We start from the raw sequence: 14,183 nt of genomic DNA, 5'->3' as shown, positions 1-14,183 counted from the left end.
TACAGTAGACAAAAAGGTTTATTAACACTCTATAGATTATCTCTAATTTTTTATTTATTTATTTTGGAAGATTCAAAGATGGTTTTTAAATTAAATTATTAATGATTTAGATTTTTTTTAAAAGTTTAAAGTTTAGGATATTATTAAAAAAAAAATTGAAAATTTAAATGTATTTTTAAAAAAAGTGAAATTTTTTTATTTAGGGATTATTCATCAATAATAAAGTAAGATTAGTGGCATAATCTTTTATATAATTTACTTAAAAGCATGCTTAATCTGATCGTTTTCTTATTCATAGGAGTAGACTTCGATTCGTTCAAGTCAAGACGAACTTTCATCCGGGTGAAATCCAAGACTCCGATGAAGAAATCTCCTGTACGGTGGTCCGATCTGCCTCCTGAACTTTGTCTGCTCATCGGAAAACGCCTCGAAACCTACATCGACGTCCTCCGATTTCGCAGCGTCTGTAAATCGTGGCGAGCTTCTGTTCCTCGTTTCGACGGCATTTCTCCTCTTTCACCTCTTCAATTCCCTTCCCCCACCAACGCTCGCCGTGGTTACCTTGCCGCTGGCCACACCTTACTCCACCGAAGGATAATCTATTGTTTCAGTCCTCTCCATCATCATCGAACTTCTAACTCTTCTTCTTCAAGGTTGTTTACGAAGGATAAGAGCACAAAACTCGGTACAATCCGCTTTGTAGATCTGTTTTCTAATCTATTAGTTGTATTCGATGACGAAACCTTTCGGAAGGATGTGAACTTCCTCGATTTTCGAATTTATGAGGTTGCGAAATCGTATGCGCTTCAATACACTCGTGGTGGTCTTGTTTCTGGAATTACTAAGGTTATAATGTACCCTGATTCTGGTTGGACCGATTTTAGGACCAGAATCATTGTGGCAGTTTATGGAAGAGGTAAATTAGGGTTTGCAAAACATGGAGATGACAATTGGACGCTAATCGATGACGATAATTTTCACTACAACGATGTGATTGTGTACCAGGGGCAGGTTTATGCTGTTGATAAATGGGGAACAGTTTTCTGGATCGATTCATCGATGAAATCGGTACAGTTTTCTGTTCCATCGTGTGGTTTTGGGGATCATAAACATTTAGTGGAGTGTGGCGGCGAACTCTATGTTGTGGATCGATTTCTGCGCAAACCTGATCCAGATGATTGGATTTGCAATAATCCTAACATTGTAACTGATTTCAAAGTGTACATGTTGGATCAAGATTGGGGAAGATGGGTGGATGTGAAGAATTTGGGGAATCAAGCCATTGTTTTGGGGGACGGTTGCTGTTTCTCTGTTTCGGCCTCGGAAATTGAAGGGTTTCAAGCGAATTGCATATATTTTAACCACAAACAAAAAGGGTGGTTCAGCCAGGACAGTGTTCCTGCTGCGTTCGATCTCAAAGAAAGAAGGATTTTGGAAGCCTCAATCCATGGGAATGCAACAAGGTGTGGTGCGTTTCAGTGGAAGCTGTAGACTCCCAACATGGCTCTGTAGCCTCTAACCAGGTATTCTCTAAGGATCATCAGAGATAATGTTATGCACTTTTATGAATGTCACAGTTTGTGTGCAGTGTAAATTGTAACTATTTTGATTCATCAATGATCATGAGAGCTTATTTGAATTGTGAACACAATGAATATGAACATGAAATATGAATATGAGTATGAAATGCATACATTGGGAGTTTTGGGACTGATTAGCAGTTCAATAATTTTGATGCCTTGGTGTTCGAGAATTTGCTAGCTTTGGTTTGAGAAGGAAAGATTCCTAGCTCTAACTAGGAATGACTAAAAGTGCAATTGCCTAATCCACACTATTTGCATGGGGTGGGTTTGGGCCTATAAATGCTATTAGAGTTGGACATCGGGTGATGTATTAGCAAGGACGGTGAGCCTCGAACGGGGTAGGCACGGGCGGTGTGTCGGCGATGACGTTGGGCCCCAAGGGAGTGGACAACAAGCAGTGTGTCAGCGAGGACGCTGGACCTTAAAAGAGGTGAATTATGAGATCCCACATTGATTGGAGAGACAAACGAGTGTCAACGAGGATGCTGATACCAAAAGGGAGTGGATTATGACATATCACGTCGGTTGGAGAGGGGGGAACGAAGACACGTTTTAAAACTGTGAGATTGACGACAATATGTAACGGGTCAAAGCAGACAATATCAACTAGTGGTGGCTTAGGATGTTATAGGTTTGAACACAGTTTGGGCCTTGTAAGTGCAGGTGCTCCGGGCTATAATAAGGGATCTCGTGCCAGACTTTGTGTCAGGTGACTTCCACTTCTCGAAAAAAACACTATTTTCTCTCCAAATTGTGGAGATTATTCTACAAAAACATCAATTACTACTTGATTTTTGAAGTTCCTCGGGGACGCATTAGATATTTCACAATCACAAACGGAGTAAATTATGTTCATGAATGAATTTAAAATCGTTAAAATCACTCTCATTTCACTGCTATTATGTTTATTTGATTTTCCATTTGAGATAAAAAAAAAATGAAAATTGAATGTTAGATTTTTTTCGGTTGGAAATAATGTTTTCTAATCAATTTAACAAACAGCAAAATAATAATAATAATAATAATAATAATAATATATATATATATATATATATATATATATATATATATATATATATATATATATATATATATATTTAATTAATAAAAATTTAAGGAGTTTTTTAAAGTAACATAACTTAATTAGTTAAGTAAGATGAAATAATACTTAATTATGCCTTTAATTAATTAGATATTTATACTAACTTACGTGAAATTAAAATAAAGGTTATAATTAATATTTAAAAAGTTTAGATAGCAATTTAATGATCAAAATAAATATTAAAAAATTATTATAATAAAGTATTTTTTAAAAAAAATATGTGTTTAAAAGAAATAAAGACGGCTACACTATCCCAATCATTGAATTTGTTGATTTATTTATCTATTTATGGGAATTCCATGGATAGGATTGATGCAATTCCAGTTCCATCCACGAATTAAAAATGGACAACGGAGTGCGGTGGTCGGAACTCCCGCCGGAGATATGGTCGGCAGTCGGAAAACACCTTCACAACTACATCGATGCCGTCCGATTTCGCAGCGTTTGCCGATCATGGCGGTCCTCTGTTCCTCCTGTCCCCAAAATATCTCCTCCTATTCGTCTCCGATTTCCCTCCCCAATCAACACTGCAAGTCTCTTCGTCGACGCCTTCCTCTCCCAAAGTACCTTCTATCGTCTCGCTCCTCTCATCCACGAACAGAGCCCTAACTCGTCTTCCTCTAGCCAGAACGGCCGACTGGTGAAGATGGAGAAATCGGAGCTCGGTAAGATGCGGTTTCTTCATCCTCTGTCCAAGCGCCTAATCCGATGCAATCCGGAAGAACACAAGGAACTGAACTTACTGGATCTTCGAATCGACGAATTAGCCATATCGTATTCGCTCAAATACACTGATACTGCTTGTGTTCCTGGAATCGCTAAAGTCGTGGTGTTCCCTACATCCATCGGACCAGACGTTGAAGATTGTACTGTAATCGCAGTGTTTGAGGACGGGAAGTTAGGGTTTGCCAGATCTGGAGACGAGAAATGGACTCTAATCGACGAACAGAGTTTCCACTACGACGATGTGATTGTCTACAATCGGCAGTACTATGCAGTCGATAGATGGGGAACTGTTTTCTGGATCGATTCATCGATGCGATTGGTACAATTTTCTCCTCCTCTGATCGGTCTCGGCCAGCAGAAGCACTTGGTAGAGTGCGGCGGCGAACTTCTGGTAATCGATCGGTTCCTCGACAAAGAGCGTTCGGTTCAACATCCAACCGATATCATGGACGACGCACATCCAATGGCGATTCCATTTCGACGGCCGGATAACGATTCGTCTCCAAGAGCAGTCGATTTCAAGGCTCATAAGCTGGATCAAGAATGGGGGACATGGGTGGAGCTGAAGAATTTGGGGAATCGATCGATTATATTGGGGAACGACTGTTGTTTATCATTTGAAGCGTCGGAATTTGAAGGATGCAAAGAGAATTGCATTTACTACACCGATGTTAACGACAACGAGTTCTCTAAAAGAAGTTTCAGCCGTGTGTTCGATCTTGAAGGAGGAAGAATCGGAAACATATTGTGTTATCCTGGACGCATCGGAATCTTCAGCCCGCCGCCGATTTGGCTCTCCAAATCCCTTCCCCCCCTGAAGGTCAAATTCAATTCCATTTTGTCTCAACTTTCTTAAATTTTCATTGATATTTTCTGAGCTTTCTTCCACAACTATTGTAGGACATCCTGTTTGCTGCCTCTCCACATCGCCATGAAAACTAGCAGCTGGAAGGAAACTGCCGTCTGGATCATCAAATATCACAGAACCAAGTATGCTTTCTTCGCCATTTCTCTGCAAACATACCAATCTTCTTGTTTCTGATCTTTCAATGGGAGCAGAGATTCACTCATATTAATTGCTGCAAGTTCATCATGTTTATAATTTGACCACTGGTAGTGCATTATAACAATATATTTGAGCGGCTGGGAGGAGAACGAATAATTTCTTATAATGGTGTGAGAAGCTCTCCCTAACAGAAGCGCTTTAAAAATTGTAAGGCTGACGGTGCTACGTAGTGAGCCAAAGTGGACAATATCTACTAGCTGTGAGCTTGGAGTGTTACAGATAGTATTAGAGTCAGTCATCGAACGATACGAGACACTTGTTGGAGTAAGGCTAAACTCTTTCCATTGTAGACACATCTTAAAATTGTGAGACTAATAACGATACATAACCGACCAAAACGAATAATATCTGCCATTAGAGTCAGTCACCGAACAGTGTGAGACACTAGTCGGAGTAGAGCTAAACTCTCTCTATAATAGACACGTTTTAAAATCGTGAGACTGACAACGATACATAACCGACCAAAACGAACAATATCTGCTAGCAGCGAACTTGAGTTGTTAAACACCATCTACGTACCAATTATCGTGCTCACATGTAGTCAAGTGCCAAGTGGATAGTTAATGAAAGTATCTATCAACGTAAGCCCACCTCAAGATGCGTGTTCAAGTTCTCTCCTTTGACTTTTCAAACTTCGAGGGATGAACCCTAGTCAAGGTGTTCGAGTGCTCTCCTATTTGACTTTTCATAGCAATTATATGCTCTTATGGGATGGAGCCCTAGCGAAGGGTGTTCGAGTGCTCTCCTGTTTGACTTTTCGGAGTAGTTATATGCTCTCGAGGGATGGAGCCCTAGTCAACGATTGCGCATTTGTTTTTAATTAAAAAAAAAATTATTTGAAACATAATATTTTGTGTATTATATATATATATATATATATATATATATATATAGAATTAAATTCACTTAAATCATTAATGACTGTAAATAATCCAAATTATACCACTAAACGTGGGCTATATATATGCTTAAACCCACTTCCACCCTTTTAAAACTCCAACTAAACGCCCAAAAATAGTATATATTTACCGATTTACGGCGATTTTTTTTTTTTTTTTTTTTTGACTCGGTGGTTGTTCCCCGCATCATTCTCAAAGCGGCGGAGCAGATTCTTCTCGTCCGATGGGCGACAGCTGTGTACGGTGGTCCGATCTCCCTCCTGAACTTTGGACGGTCATCGGAAAATACCTTGATACCTATATCGATGTCCTCAGATGTCGCGGCGTCTGCCGATCACTGCGTGCTTCGTTTCCTCCGTTCAACGACGTTTCTCCTGCTCTACCTCTCCACGTTCCTTCTCCTTGCAATGACGACGCTGATTATCCAATCAGATACAGTATACTCACACGAAAGATAATCTATCGCCTCAGTCCCCTCGATTTCCATCAAACTAACGCGGTTTCTTCATCTGCGGCGGCGAAGGGATGGTTTGCCGTGGTGGAGACTACACAGAAAGGTAAATTCCGATTTCTAGCTCCTGCTAACCTGTCTAATCTTCGATTAACCTTCGAAACCTTTCGGAAGGAAGTGAACTTACTGGAATTTCGAATTCACGAATTGGCTAAATCGTATGTGCTTGTAAACACCGACGGCGTTTGTGTTCCTGAAATTAGCAAGGTCGTAATGTTCCCCGATTCTCCCTGGATCGACGCGAAGAACTGCACCGTTTTAGCGATGTACAAAAACGGAAAATTAGGTTTCGCTAAACTTGGAGATGAGAAATGGACGCTGATTGAGGAACATAATTTTGACCGCGGGGATGTGATTGCGTGCAGGGGACAGTTCTATGCAGTTGATAGAAAAGGAATAGTTTTCTCGATCGATTTATCGTCGATGAAATTGGTGCTGATTTCTCCTCCATTGTGTAGCTCAGGTAAACAGAAACATATGGTGGAGTGCGGCGGCGAGGTTTACGTGGTGGATCGATTCGATGATGTGAGTGACACTGAGACTGGTTCCAGTGAGAGCGAGAGTGGGAGTGAGAGTGAGGAAGAAGAAGAAGAAGATGAAGATGAAGATGAAGAAGCAGAGGAAGAAGAAGAAGAAGAGGAAGAGGTTGAAATCAAAGTGTATAAAGTGGATTTGGATGATGACTACCTAAGAAGAAGATTGGAGGAGGTGGAGAATTTAGGGAATGAAGCGTTGTTCTTGAGGAAGAGGGAGAGCAGTTTCTCTGTTCCGGCAACAGATTTGGAAGGAATTCAAGGGAATTGCATATATTATGCTCGAAGATCAATGATGATGAAGAAAGGATTCTGAATTCTGCAAATCATCCATCCAAGAACTCATTAGGTTTGTCCCTCGCTACTTCTTCTTCTTCTTCTTCTTGTTCTTATTAGGGTTTAGGGGAGAATCCATTTTGATTTTGAAATTTACAATTTGGTTGTGTTCAACATTCAATCTCAAAATTCATGCTCGTTTTTGTTTGGAAGTTTCAACAATTTGATGTTCATGTTCTGCAAGTCTCTATTATTGCATAAATCCAAAATTCATGCTCGTTAAGGTCTGCATTGGATAGGTTTTTGATATTTTCTCTTCGGTATATCTTTGAGTGCTACTGATTTGATTTACAGGGATCTCAAATGAACTCTTGTTTGATATCAAAAGAAAAGGAGAATGTAATTTTAAATCTGCGCTTTACATTAAAAATAATAAGAGACTTCAATTACTAAAACCTTTAAATCCCTTGCAATTTTAACCCTTAATTTGAGTTACCACTTCCAATATCATTAAAAGAATCAACTTAAGATTTCAATAAATTATAAACCATAGTAAAACAAAAAGAAATTAATAAACACTAGAGAAAATTAGCATTTTTTTTTTTTGAAGTTTATGAATTTTGACGTAAAGGTATTTTTCTACAGCACTTCATTGTACTGAAATTAATGAGTTTAGAAAGATTTTTACATTATTTTCAAATAAAATGAGTGAGTTGATTAACAATAATTGAACATGAGTTAAAATTGTAACATTTCTTTAAGTTCAAAGTCTCATATGATGAAATTGAAAAATTTATGTTTCAAAAAATTGAAAATTCTTGAGTCAAGTTGATATAAATATATATATATTCGTAAAACATGCTAGAAGTTTGAATGGGTCTGTGGAAGTAGGTATATTGAAAAATAAAAAATAAAAACAAAAAAAAAAAAAAATTAATTCTCAAAACTGGTTGGGAAATTGAAAATATTCCAAAAAAATAGATAACGAAGAAACCAAAAGCGTCTAGAACAATACGGTCTTAATTTCTATTCAAAGCATTTTCTGAAATGTCTAAAATGCCAATATATGTACATATATATATATATACACACACAAATATGTACATATATGTGTACATATACATATATATATACATATATGTGTGTGTGTGGCAAAGCTCATAACTACTCTCATAATTTAACCAAAAATAAAATTTGAAAATTTATAACTTGTTTTAAAGAAAACCAAATTTGAAGGGCAAAAAAAAAAAAAAAAAAAAAAAAAAAAAAAAAAAGAGAGATTTAGATGGAAAAGGAATAAAAGGAAGTGAGAAAAAGATTTTAAAAATTTTCTCCATTTTTAGGGATAATTTGTTTCTCAAACAAAAACAAAAAGAAAAAAAAAAATTGAGAAATGGTAGTATTACCAAGCGGCCCTAGTTTCAGAAAGTCTCCTTTCTAGCTTGTGCTGCATAGGAATTTCACCCATCGGCAGCCAAAAGTGATCATCCTAGATCTCAATTTTGATGGGGCTGTGAAAAAAAAAAAAAAAAAAGCTCTAGGGATTGCACTTTTAATGGAAGTTGGCAACTGGTTAGAAGTAGCCAGTGAAAAGATGTTCTCAAATTTATGAAACATCAATGATCATGACAGAGTTCATTTGTATAGTTGAGCTATTCCAATGTCCTGATGATGCCATTTTTCTTAACAGAAAGACTATGATCTAAGGACTGAATGCTACACTATAGGAGGATTGAACAGCAGGAAGAAGCATTCTTAACTGCATACACACAAGGATGACTAAAGAACATACACACAAGCACACCAGGAGTTAGGAATGCTTGGCAGTCAAATATTTCTTAACTGCATTTGTAGATTGATAAGCAAAATACTTTTGCCGAAGAATTACATAAGGATAACTAAGGAATGATAATATGTGGGCAGGCTTTGAGAAGGAAAGAATTTCATACCACACCTGGCTGTTCGAGTCCATCTCGATCGAAAACCGTTCTTCGCCCGCCTGGAATGGTGAGAATTCAAGATCATATTAACTATCAAGTACATTAATACAAGTATAGGGAAACCCAATAATATAAATTAGAGAAGAACAAACGAAAATTAGCCTGGAAAAAACAAATTAATGATGGACGAACCAGAAGATGGCCTTGAAGGGTACCACTGCCAAAACTGAAACATGTCCTAGCCATATTGGTACCCCTGTTCTCATTTACATATACAATTTGAAGAGGCATCACCACCCATGGGAGGAACTCCTTGGCACAGACACAAAACTTCACTCCCGGATGAACTGGCGTTGAGGAATCAACAAATGCCCAATTCAACCCAAAATGCCTGCAAAATTTGCACTGGGTTAAATAGACCAAGAATTCTCATCAAATACGTTACTGTTCAACCAAAAGGTATATATAGCCAGAAAACCTCCAGTTCTGAAGAGCTTTCTTCCCCTTTTCATAAGTTTCAACACCAGAACCCACCAAAATACGAGCATGGTTGAGAAGAAAACCTTCTTGTGAGAGCCCCTTATCTTCTTGCAGGCAAGAGCTGGGATTAGCAGTAGCTCCTCTAAACTTGCTGCTATAGTTGAAGGAACCAGACCTAATGATGAACATCAAGTAACATTCCACTTAGAAAAAGGAGACGAGCATATCTCTATGAGAGTTTTCTTTTTCTTTTTTCTGGCTAGGGGTGGGGGTTACAATCCTATCGTTCTTGCCTGTCAATGCACGTCTTCTGCTCCTGAGGAGATGGACGAGACCAACACAGGAAGACCATCTTTATCAACAACAGCAATATCCTTCAAACAAAATGTCTTATCACTAATACGGAGCAGATGGTTCAAAATTCTTCAGCGTTTGCACGAATTTTATCAGATAGACTCATAAACAGGCTAGCTCCAAAAAAATTTATAAATAAAAACGATTCAGGATTTTAGTTCCTTTCACTACCAAAGAGTTTTCATAAGAACACAGGAAAATACGATCCATGATCCAATTAAATCCAAAACCTCGGAATGATATCTCGTCTCGATCCATTTTCGTAGAAGAAATTTGATACAAACTGCTAAAGAATTCGAATCTAATAGATGAATAAATAGTACTAAATCTCATAAGAACCGACAATTTCATGCGCGTCGATTGAGACTTCCGAAGCAGAAGCAATCAAAATCCAAAAATCGAACAAGAAATTTGTAAGAACAGAAGTTGCGGATTCGACATAAGAGATTAGAAACGAAGCAAGCGGAAGAAGATACATACTGGATTGAAACTACTTCAGCTTCACCACTTCTGCGCTACCGCGGTTCTCTGAATCGCTAGCACAAAAGATAGAGCGCGAGAAAATTGGGTAGCGAATAAATAAAATAGTTTCTTAAAACAAAGAAAAACAATTATTTATTCCTTTGATAAATTATTATAATATACTTAATAAAATTATTTATTGTCATCATAAATATTAGGGTTATAAATGTTTTCCATATTTTAATAATATAATAGTGATATAATTTAATATGTCTAACTGAAATATTCATATTTTACGAATAGATTATTGTCCAAAAAATTATTGAATTTTCAATTTTCTCGATACGTTTTTTTAATACAGATTTATGAACGGCAAAATTAATAGTTGGGTCGGAAAATATAATGTCAACAAAGAAAAAGATGTACCAAAGCAGCCCATACTCGGAGGCTACTAATTCAAACCAATCATTTTATATTAAGGGAATCTATATTTATAACCAACATTGTATGCTGAGAGTAATTTTGAATATATATGTTCATCATGAAAATTTTGAAACGTTAATAATAGTCTCATTGTAATAGATCTACTTGTAAAGTCCAACTAGTTTTCAATAAAGTCCTAAATTTTTTATTTTTCATATTTTAGAATTTCTTTAGAAAAGAAAATAACGATAAACTTAGCAACCGCTTACAAAGCTACAAAACTCCACTTTACATAGTTACTTTCATAATATAAGATCTCAATAATAGAAAAACCGTAAAATACGTCATTAAAAATTCACGACAAAAAAAAAGAAAAAAAAAATTACAACAATTTAATTTAATCCCTACTATGAAAAATTACATCAAAATTAAGCATCAATTTTATCATGCGACGACTTAGTCAATGAACATGTTTGATGGAGACTAGATGATTAAGAATTTTGAAATAAACTAAATAGTTAACTATAAAATTTAAGGACTAAATTACTAAAAATCAAAAAAGTTGAAAGAATGAATTCACCGCCGTATGGCTGATCGGCGATTACTAGTGATTTTGGCTTCATGCAAGCGAGTTGCAGCCTACAATCCGAACTGAGGACGGATTTTTCGAGTTAGCTCACCCTCGCAGGATCATGACCCTTTGTCCCGTAGCAAATGAAATAATTGAGGGACTAAAATGTTAATCATAGGAGAGACCAAAAAAGATGCTCACATTGAAACTGGTCATATTTCCATTACTATAGCCTGTAAGTATCTACATGAAGAAGAGCAATAGCAAACCTCTGATTACCTATTTCCTTCATAAGTGATCGGAGTGGCTTAATTTATACTGCAAGAGAAGCAACTTTGCTGGGTATAATAATCATGTCATGAAGTTATGAGATAGATATCTACAATCTATAAATGGCTATTGAACTGATATAAACAGATGAAAATGTGAAAGTATGTTCTAACTTATCCCATCAGGCTTAAATCCTGAAATTTCTGCGAGCTCTGACAGATCTTTCTCCCCACTCAAAACCTGCAGGAAACCAGAATTTGATGGTACAATTAGAAGTAAAAACATCCTAACAAGGAAGAAAAGGGAGCATGTAGCTCTAGCTCAGACAGTTCATGAAACTTTTACACCAGAAAAGAAGATCCAGAGAAATGTTTAGGGAGGTGAATGGTTGCTGCTACTCTAAGCACCTTGTTTCTAGTTCTCTATGATCCACCATGCAATGGGTACCAAAACACAGATCTTAGGGATATTCTTTTCACGGGGATACTTTTACATTCACGAGCGCTTTCAAGAATCTCACTCATCTCTCTCTTACTAAATTCTCTCTAGGGATACTTTTACACTCTCGAGCGTTTTCAAGAATCTCACACATATCTCTCTCTTACTAAATTCTCTCCAAAACTACCTATCTCTTTCAATATATATGAGATCCCACCTCGGTTGGAGAGGGGAACAAAACATTCTTTATAAGGGTGTGAAAACTTCTCCCTACCAGACGTGCTTTAAAACCTTGATGGGAAGCCTAGAAAAAAAAACCCAAAGAGGACAATATTTGCTAGCGGTGGGCTTGCCCGTCAATATATATGTGTGAATCGAGTCTAGCAAGTACAATAAGAAAAATAGTGACACGACCATAGCATTCTTAAGTGTCCTGGAATAGTATCCATAGGCATGCAATGGAACATTGCTAATTATAAAGATTGCACAGGAATGTAAACAAAATGCCCCTTAACTTATGCTTTTTTACCTGCCCGTTAATCACCCATGTCGGGAAGCCTTCAATTCCAACTTCTGAACAAGCTTTCTCTATCTTAGTGCCTTTATGATACCCATTGGGGAAACATTCTACATAGTCTAATAGTTTTGCTGCCTCACGTCCAAACATCTGTGTCGACAGCAAGATAGCATATAATTGATAGTCATTGTCTTACTTGCAAGCAAATTCATGAGCCCAACGGTAAAAATGAGCAATAGTGATGATCACATGTAATGTCAAAAGTCTATCTATAGTTTGAAAGTGTGGCCGTGAAGGCTCAGATAAGTGCCACCGCCACAAGATTATTTTATCGCATTACTCAGTCAAGTCATTACCATTTTACAAATGGAGAAAGTACCTCTTTCTGTTCTACACAATGTGAACACCAAAAAGCTCCATACATTTTGGCCCCAATAGAATGCAGATGCCTCGCAAGGGAAATGGACAGAGCGTTCGATGAATTGGTTAACTCGGTTTCGAAGTATGGAAGGTCAAGTTCAGCAGCACTGTAAAGTAAAACAAACAAAAAGACTTCACATAAATTATAAGAAAGGAAACCAAAATGAAGTCATATATCTATTACAAAATAATAATAAGAAAATCTGAGATTTGAATATATATATATATATCAACCAAAAATGGATCTCATGTTCCAAAACAATATTGAAATGATTTACAACTTCAGCAACACCAAATATCATGATAGCTCCTAAATAACCAAGATCAAAAGAATTAGCATTCTAAGGTCCATGATGACAAGGAATCAAAAACAAGGATGCATACTTTTCTCTTCCACGCAGCAATTGAAAAGTATAGACATCAAAAGTCAAACGCTCAATTGTTAAAGAACACATGAACCAATGATAGCTATTTCAGGATCTTTTGTAACACACACCTTTGAGAACTAGGTAGGGAACCATTATATGAGGTAGAAAGGGTGATAAAAACCACGCTAGCGATAAATATCTGAGAGCCCAATCGTCTCATAGACTCTTGCAATCCAAAATCCTAAGCCATCACCGCAAGAAAAGTTCAGAAATGTATGAATCAACAATAATCTTCCATCAAAAAAGATACCCAAAATGCAAAGCAAACATTAATAAAAGTAAAAGACCTTCAGAACGGCAAAGAACAAGCTGAATGACAACAGAGCGGATACTAGGCAATATGAGCATGACACTCCTGAAAATTTGGTGTTCAGAATGTATAGAAAGTATGCACTGGCAGTAGCCATAGAGGTAGTAGCGCCAAGCATTACTAAACGACCATCAGATTCATCAATACCAAAAGGCAATTTCTTTGCTGCCAACTGCAAACTAATTGCTCCTACTAAGCCATACGCCACCATTCCAATCAATGGCAGTGGTACACCTTGTAATTGCAAAAGCATAGTTATTAACAGGCAATATACACAAAATTTCCAAGAAAAAATGGAGGGGGAGACATGAGAATAAACGCATTGACCAACATAAAAGGAGATTTGTTAGTCAAGTAAAACGATGAATTAGATTAACAGATTGCAAAAAGATACCAAAAACAGCAGCATAATCACTGTTAAGAACGTTGTCGCAGCTTCCACCACCAATTGGGCAAAAGGCAGCTGAATCAGTGAGCTTGACGTAACTCAAATACGCAGTTTCAACGAATCCAATCCCGCCCAAAGCAGCACATAAATTATCCGTCAAATTACTCAAAATTGATGGAGAAGAAGACGCTGAGGACGTTGACTCAGCTTCCGGCTCAGTATCCTGATTAGTTCCATTGGACAAGCAAAATACAGGCACCACGAGCCGTCTCCGAATCAAATCTCTTTGGTGCTTGAAAGAATCATGTCTTTGATGAAAAAGAGAAACATTCTGGCGAGTACAAGGTCTCGGAAACGAGCATGGAAGACAGGGTAGAGTGGCGGAGCACGCCATTTCCTCCTCCCGATTGTACGCAACCGGGAAATGAAAGAGAGACGAAGACGAGCTTTCAGGGACGATGAAAATGCAGAAATTGAGGCCCATTG

At 37.3% G+C, this 14,183-nt stretch overlaps 5 protein-coding genes across 10 annotated transcripts; 3 read left to right on the top strand and 2 right to left on the bottom strand.

The window, feature by feature from the left end:
- Positions 1–272: 272 nt before the first annotated feature.
- Positions 273–1,641, top strand: LOC111803916 (putative F-box protein At1g65770). Its single transcript, XM_087127456.1, has one exon. It carries the CDS (start codon positions 361–363, stop codon positions 1,489–1,491), a length of 1,131 nt encoding a protein of 376 aa, XP_086983582.1. The 5' UTR covers positions 273–360; the 3' UTR covers positions 1,492–1,641.
- A 1,327-nt stretch (positions 1,642–2,968) lies between these two features.
- Positions 2,969–4,766, top strand: LOC111803621 (putative F-box protein At1g65770). Of its 2 annotated transcripts, XM_087127798.1 has the most exons (3): positions 2,969–4,231; positions 4,312–4,401; positions 4,630–4,766. In XM_087127798.1, exons 1-2 carry the CDS (start codon positions 3,029–3,031, stop codon positions 4,351–4,353), a joined length of 1,245 nt encoding a protein of 414 aa, XP_086983924.1. In that variant the 5' UTR covers positions 2,969–3,028; the 3' UTR covers positions 4,354–4,401; positions 4,630–4,766. The 2 variants fall into 2 exon arrangements, with proteins under 2 accessions (XP_086983924.1, XP_023543888.1); XM_023688120.2 differs by having other exon boundaries at positions 4,312–4,766.
- Positions 4,318–8,525, top strand: LOC111803620 (putative F-box protein At1g65770). Of its 2 annotated transcripts, XM_087127800.1 has the most exons (3): positions 4,318–4,401; positions 5,575–6,769; positions 8,387–8,525. In XM_087127800.1, exons 1-2 carry the CDS (start codon positions 4,343–4,345, stop codon positions 6,734–6,736), a joined length of 1,221 nt encoding a protein of 406 aa, XP_086983926.1. In that variant the 5' UTR covers positions 4,318–4,342; the 3' UTR covers positions 6,737–6,769; positions 8,387–8,525. The 2 variants fall into 2 exon arrangements, with proteins under 2 accessions (XP_086983926.1, XP_086983925.1); XM_087127799.1 differs by lacking the exon at positions 8,387–8,525 and having other exon boundaries at positions 5,575–6,939.
- On the bottom strand, positions 8,017–10,108 carry LOC111803618 (outer envelope protein). 4 transcript variants are annotated; one of them, XM_087127803.1, is made up of 6 exons: positions 9,814–9,832; positions 9,410–9,490; positions 9,115–9,291; positions 8,829–9,027; positions 8,646–8,695; positions 8,017–8,143 (listed from the first exon to the last, which is right to left on the bottom strand). In XM_087127803.1, the coding sequence occupies exons 1-6, from the start codon at positions 9,819–9,821 to the stop codon at positions 8,134–8,136; spliced, it is 525 nt and encodes a 174-aa protein (XP_086983929.1). In that variant the 5' UTR covers positions 9,822–9,832; the 3' UTR covers positions 8,017–8,133. The 4 variants fall into 4 exon arrangements, with proteins under 4 accessions (XP_086983929.1, XP_086983928.1, XP_023543885.1 ...); XM_087127802.1 differs by having other exon boundaries at positions 8,035–8,207; XM_023688117.2 differs by lacking the exons at positions 8,017–8,143; positions 9,814–9,832 and adding an exon at positions 9,951–10,108 and having other exon boundaries at positions 8,277–8,695.
- Positions 10,109–11,120: 1,012 nt separating this feature from the next.
- On the bottom strand, positions 11,121–14,132 carry LTO1 (NAD(P)H dehydrogenase (quinone)s). The gene is made up of 6 exons (XM_023688114.2): positions 13,704–14,132; positions 13,287–13,543; positions 13,068–13,180; positions 12,531–12,678; positions 12,164–12,301; positions 11,121–11,436 (listed from the first exon to the last, which is right to left on the bottom strand). Exons 1-6 carry the CDS (start codon positions 14,089–14,091, stop codon positions 11,365–11,367), a joined length of 1,116 nt encoding a protein of 371 aa, XP_023543882.2. The 5' UTR covers positions 14,092–14,132; the 3' UTR covers positions 11,121–11,364.
- Positions 14,133–14,183: the final 51 nt, after the last annotated feature.

This window comes from Cucurbita pepo, chromosome 10, assembly GCF_057944985.1.
Source record: "Cucurbita pepo subsp. pepo isolate OVF chromosome 10, ASM5794498v1, whole genome shotgun sequence".
In the NCBI taxonomy this organism is placed as follows: Eukaryota; Viridiplantae; Streptophyta; class Magnoliopsida; order Cucurbitales; family Cucurbitaceae; genus Cucurbita; species Cucurbita pepo.
The sequence above is the reverse complement of the archived record's forward strand: the minus strand, read 5'-3'. Positions and strand labels throughout refer to the sequence as shown.

Coding starts and splice junctions, on each gene's coding strand:
- LOC111803621 (XM_087127798.1), top strand. CDS start 3,029: ATGGACAACGGAGTGCGGTGGTCGGAACTCCCGCCGGAGATATGGTCG. Junction 4,232..4,311: donor AATCCCTTCCCCCCCTGAAG/GTCAAATTCAAT, acceptor CAACTATTGTAG/GACATCCTGTTTGCTGCCTC.
- LTO1 (XM_023688114.2), bottom strand. CDS start 14,091: ATGGCGTGCTCCGCCACTCTACCCTGTCTTCCATGCTCGTTTCCGAGA. Junction 13,181..13,286: donor TGTTCTTTGCCGTTCTGAAG/GTCTTTTACTTT, acceptor GTGATGGCTTAG/GATTTTGGATTGCAAGAGTC. Junction 12,679..13,067: donor TCCCTACCTAGTTCTCAAAG/GTGTGTGTTACA, acceptor TTTACTTTACAG/TGCTGCTGAACTTGACCTTC.
- LOC111803618 (XM_087127801.1), bottom strand. Junction 9,028..9,114: donor AAAGCTCTTCAGAACTGGAG/GTTTTCTGGCTA, acceptor CAAATTTTGCAG/GCATTTTGGGTTGAATTGGG. Junction 8,696..8,828: donor CCCTTCAAGGCCATCTTCTG/GTTCGTCCATCA, acceptor TCACCATTCCAG/GCGGGCGAAGAACGGTTTTC.
- LOC111803620 (XM_087127800.1), top strand. CDS start 4,343: ATGAAAACTAGCAGCTGGAAGGAAACTGCCGTCTGGATCATCAAATAT. Junction 4,402..5,574: donor ATCAAATATCACAGAACCAA/GTATGCTTTCTT, acceptor TCATTCTCAAAG/CGGCGGAGCAGATTCTTCTC.
- LOC111803916 (XM_087127456.1), top strand. CDS start 361: ATGAAGAAATCTCCTGTACGGTGGTCCGATCTGCCTCCTGAACTTTGT.